This window comes from Brachyhypopomus gauderio, unplaced genomic scaffold (genome assembly GCF_052324685.1).
Source record: "Brachyhypopomus gauderio isolate BG-103 unplaced genomic scaffold, BGAUD_0.2 sc66, whole genome shotgun sequence".
Taxonomy (NCBI): domain Eukaryota; kingdom Metazoa; phylum Chordata; class Actinopteri; order Gymnotiformes; family Hypopomidae; genus Brachyhypopomus; species Brachyhypopomus gauderio.
The window spans coordinates 1,123,456-1,128,979 of NW_027506887.1; the positions used below are offsets into that span (position 1 = coordinate 1,123,456).

Below are 5,524 nucleotides of genomic sequence, written 5' to 3' on the forward strand. Positions count from 1 at the left end.
TATGGGGAGGAGGGGTAGTGGGTGGTGTGGGGGAAGGGGGGGGTAGTGGAGGTATGGGGAGGAGGGTAAGGGGGTGTCGGGGGAAGGGGGGTAGTGGAGGTCTGGGGACGGAGGGGTAATGGGGGGGTGTGGGGGAAGGGGGGTAGTGGAGGTATGGGGAGGAGGGGTAATGGGGGGGTGTGGGGGAAGGGGGGGTAGTGGAGGTATGGGGAGGAGGGGTAAAGGGGGTGTGGCGGGAAGGGCGGGGTAGTGGAGGTATGGGGAGGAGGGGTAGTGGGGGTGTGGGGGAAGGGGGGGGGCTGGTAGTGGAGGTATGGGGAGGAGGGGTAAAGGGGGTGTGGGGGAAGGGGGGTAGTGGAGGTATGGGGAGGAGGGGTAAAGGGGTGTGGGGAAGGGGGGTAGTGGAGGTATGGGGAGGCGGGGTAATGGGGGTGTGGGGGACGGGAGGGTAGTGGAGGTATGGGGTGGAGGGTATGGGGGTGTGGGGAAGGGGGCGGGTAGTGGAGGTATGGGGAGGAGGGTAGGGGGGGTGGGGGAAGGGGGGGGTAGTGGAGGTACTGGGAGGAGGAGGGCGGTAAAGGGGGTGTGGGGGAAGGGGCGGTAGTGGAGGTCTGGGGAGGAGGGGTAAAGGGGGGTGTGGGGAAGGGCGGGGTAGTGGAGGTATGGGAGGAGGGGTAATGGGGGGGGTCGTGGGGGGAAGGGGGGGTCGTGGAGGTATGGGGAGGAGGGGTCATCGGGGGGTCGTGTGGGGGAAGGGGGCGGGGTACGTGGAGGTATGGGGGAGGCGGGGTACTGGGGGGGTGTGGGGGAAGGGGGGGGTAGTGAGGTATGGGGAGGAGGGGTAATGGGGGGGTGTGGGGGACAGGGGGGGTAGTGGAGGTATGGGGAGGAGGGGTAATGGGGGGGTGTGGGGGAAGGGGGGGTCGTGGAGGTATGGGGAGGAGGGGTAATGGGGGTGTGGGGGAAGGGGGGGTAGTGGAGGTCATGGGGAGGAGGGGTCAGTGGGGTGTGGGGGAAGGGGGGGGTCGTGGAGGTATGGGGAGGAGGGGTAAAGGGGGTGTGGGGGAAGGGGGGTAGTGGAGGTATGGGAGGCGGGGTAAAGGGGGTCGTGGGGGAAGGGGGGTCGTGGAGGTATGGGCGGAGGGGTAATGGGGGGGGTGTGGGGGCAGGGGGGGGTAGTGGAGGTATGGGGAGCGAGGGGTAATGGGGGGGTGTGGGGGCAAGGGGGGGGTAGTGGAGGTATGGGGAGGAGGGGTAATGGGGGGGTGTGGGGGAAGGGGGGGGTAGTGGAGGTATGGGGCGGAGGGGTACATGGGGGGGTGTGGGGGAAGGGGGGGTTAGTGGACGTATGGGGAGGAGGGGTAATGGGGGGGTGGGGGGGAAGGGGGGGGGTAGTGGAGGTATGGGGAGGAGGGGTAAAGGGAGGGTGTGGGGAAGGGGGGGTAGTGGAGGTCTGGGGAGGAGGGGTAAAGGGGTGTGGGGGAAGGGGGGGTAGTGGAGGTATGGGGAGGAGGGGTAAAGGGGGTGTGGGGGAAGGGGGGTAGTGGAGGTATGGGGAGGAGGGGTAGTGGGGGGGGTGTGTGTAGGTGTGTAAAGGGCTGCTTGAGTGATGTTGGAAGGAGCAACAGTAGCTAATGGCACCGTTCTTTTGTTGGGAAAGTGTGAGCGTGATTTGTCCACCATCACTACTCCAGTAGTGTGTGTGTGTGTGTGTGTGTGTGTGTGAGTGTGTGTGTGTGTGTGTGTGCTCGCGCGTGTCGCGCATGTGTGTGTGTGTGTGTGTGTGTGTGTGTGTGTGTGTGTGTGTGTGTGTGTGTGTGTGTGTGCGCGCGCTGGTGCGCATGTGTGTGTGTTGTCCCTCACCACTGTGAGCTCCTTGTTCCTTTGTGTCACTAGAGTACATGCATAATGTAGTGGGTGTTCATAATCAGTTACCAAACTTGGTGAGTTTGTGGCTGGCTAGAGGGGGAGGGGCACTTGAGGGGCGTGTTATTATTGAAAATGAGGCTCTGCGTTGATGAATAACTGTGTGTGTGTGTGTGTGTGTGTGTGGTGTGTGTGTGTGTCCAGCTGGTGGGGGTGAGCCCCAGAAGATGGCTGAACCTGCAGGAGTACCAGAGTAAGAAGCTGATCGCAGGACTGTGGCGTGAGCGTCCAGCGCTTCTTTGTTGCCGACAGCCCTGCTGAGGCCCTGGAGGCAGCCAAGAGGCTCAGTAGGTCACACCAGCACACCCCTCCGCCCAGAACCCCAACACCACCACACCCCTCCACCCAGAACCCCAGCACCACTCCACCCCTCCACCCAGAACCCCACCACCACCACACCCCTCCGCCCAGAACCCCAACACCACCACACCCCTCCGCCCAGAACCCCAACACCACCACAACCCTCCACCCAGAACCCCAGCACACCCCTCCGCCCAGAGCCCCAACACCACCACACCCCTCCACCCAGAACCCCAGCACCACTACACCCCTCCACCCAGAACCCCAACACCACCACACCCCTCCGCCCCAGAACCCCAACACCACCACACCCCTCCGCCCAGAACCCCAACACCACCACACCCCTCCGCCCAGAACCCCAACACCACCACACCCCTCCGCCCAGAACCCCAACACCACCACACCAGAACACCTCTCCACCCAGAACCCCCAACACCCCCCCACGCACCCAGAACCCCAACACCACCACAACCCTCCACCCAGAACCCCAGCACACCCCTCCCGCCCAGAGCCCCAACACCAGAACACCTCTCCACCAGAACCCCAACACCACCACACCCCTCCACCCAGAACCCCAGCACACCCCTCCGCCCAGAGCCCCAACACCACCACACCAGAACGCCTCTCCACCCAGAACCCCAACACCACCACACCCCTCCACCCAGAGCCCCAACACCACCACACCAGAACACCCCTCCACCCAGAACTCCAACACCACCACACCCCTCCACCCAGAGCCCCAACACCACCACACCATCACGCTCCTCCTCAATGCCACTACACCAGCACACACCTCCATCCAGAACCCCAATACCACTACACCTCTCCACCCAGAACCCCAACACCACCACACCCCTCCACCCAGAGCCCCAACACCACCACACCAGCACGCTCCTCCTCAATACCACTACACCAGCACACACCTCCACATAGAACCCCAATACCACTACACCAGCACACACCTCCATCCAGAACCCCAATACCACTGACACCAGCACACACCTCCACATAGAACCCCAACAGCATCACGCCAGCACACTTCTCCACCCAGAACCACAACACCACCAACACCTGCACTACTTACTCACCTGTAAAGCTCACCTGTAATATTAGCTACTCACCAGTAATACTACCACACACGTGAATGCCAGTACGGTTTGCCAGTACAGCACGCATGAACATTTCCACCACCTGAGCGGCGAGTAAAACAATATCACTGACGTCTTTTTTTTCTTAAGCCTGCGGCCCGATATTTTAAGCTTGCAAAATGGGACATCTACACGGAACACTGTCTGTTCCCTCGAACAGTAACGCAGCCTGACTCCTAAAATGAAAACCTGCTGACTTGAAGTGTTTTCAAACTGAGTAAAAGGTGCACGCTAAGCCGGTGAGGAAGCAACACAGAAACAAGTGTCCTGTTTAAGAAACGTCCAGGCGAACCTCTAGGAGAGCAGCTCGTACCACCCCAGTGCAGGAGCACCAGAGCTCCCAGCAGCACTGCTGAGTGGACGCACCAACTCCACACGCTGCTAATGAGGAGGACGAGGGGTCTAAAGCAACTGCTAACACAGCAACATGCTAATACTGTTAGAACAGGGAGGGGTCCACGTGCTGTGGTGGGTTAGAAGTGCTGTATTTAGGTATCTTGATCAGGTACGATCCACAAGCTCACTCTAATGTAACTGGAGCAAACGGGAAATAAAAGCAAAATCTAAGTACAGAATTGTAATTTTGGTAGAGGCTGCAAAAAGTCTAAACGTGGAGGCATTTTGCGTGCATTGATTTATTTTGTTTCAAAATGCATGCCACCTTTTGTTTCTTTTCTAGGATCCGTTTGTTTGTTTCTCTTTGTTCTAGGTAGCCTATTCTCTATCTGTGCTAGTGTATAGGGCATACACACACATACACACACACACACACCATGTTTAATTCATTGATTCTTTTGTTACCAGTGTTGATTGTATGCGTCTTCCTTGCAAGCTCCCTGTTCCGACGACAATCGTCTAGCGTCGTTTGCTGAGAGGCGGCGGGGCTCCGGCCCCTGGAGGCGGGGCTAACTTGGGCTTACCCCGCAGCCGCCGCCTCTAAGCCCGGGCACAGCGAGCGCGCGTCTGGCCTCTGTCCACAGGCTGATCCCCCAGCTGTGTGCTGCAGACCCATCTTGGCGGCTCTGATCTGGGCCTTATCTCACGGCTCACCGCGGGGCTTTCGAGAGAGCCGCCCGCTCTCCACCCCGCCCACGCCGGGACAGCTCTGTCGCAGAGCGCCGCTCCGAGAGGATGGATCAACCACATAGTTTTCTGGCAACTTTGAGAAGGAAAATGCAGTAGAGAGTCGTGTGTGTGTGTGTGTGGGGGTGTGTGTGTGTAGGAGAAACGGTTCTGAGGTGATGGGAGCTGCTGTACTAGCATGTCAGGCCGTGCGTGTGGGACAGATCGGAGCAGCTTTGGCGTGTTATCCGGTCGTGGTTGTGAACACGAGCTGAGCTGGCCCTCGCCACCGTCCTGACAGCCCCGCGCTCTTTCCGCTGGACTCTGTCGCTGAGGCCCTGCCTGGCCGGCTGCAGACAGTGACAGTGCTGTGACCTGGGGGGAGTGCGCACGCACACACACACACACGTGCAGACGTGCATGCAATGTGCATACACACACGAGAATACACACACGCGTGCATGCACTCGTATACATACATGTGCACATACAATGCGCATATGTGTGTATACACACACACCACCCACCCAACACATCTCTAGTGATTTATAGCACCTGTAACGTCAGGGAGTTTAAATCCACCCTATATGGAGAGATATTCTAAAAAAACGGAACGGAGCATTTACAGCACAAGGTCTATATTTTAGATCCAGATGAAAAATGGTGTGTTTTTTTTTTTGTTAGTAATTTTTGTCATTCTATTCAGAGAAGATGGGGAAAGTGGAGCAAAGAACAAAAGAAGGATATAAAGTTGTTGTCCTGGAAGACCAGGAAGACTGGGGGTGTGTTCTACTCCTGCTCTTGAAGTTTACTGATTGGCTGCATTTCTTTAATGCTAATGAAGGTGCACCTGTCTCTACACATGACCCTCTGTATGGCTTCCAGACAGGGACTGGTGGTGGAGGTGGTGCTGTCTGCCCACCCTGAACCATCCATCCTATATCATTCTATGTTCTGTGACTCAGAGAAGGGAGTGTGATGACAGAGGGACATTCATGGAAACAGGAAGTTCTGGGCGAGTGGTTAAAAATACGAGTCGATGCACCTTAATTAGAAAAGTGGTGCTTTTTTCAGATACTGAAAATCAA

The 5,524-nt window shown here is 57.9% G+C and overlaps 1 protein-coding gene across 1 annotated transcript in view; it reads left to right on the forward strand.

The window, feature by feature from the left end:
* Positions 1-716: 716 nt before the first annotated feature.
* suclg2 (succinate-CoA ligase GDP-forming subunit beta) overlaps positions 717-5,524 on the forward strand; it is a 54,239-nt gene continuing 49,431 nt past the window's right edge. The window contains 3 exon segments of the mRNA XM_076989180.1: positions 717-773; positions 2,071-2,133; positions 2,135-2,213. Coding sequence (XP_076845295.1) covers positions 717-773; positions 2,071-2,133; positions 2,135-2,213 — 199 coding nt within the window.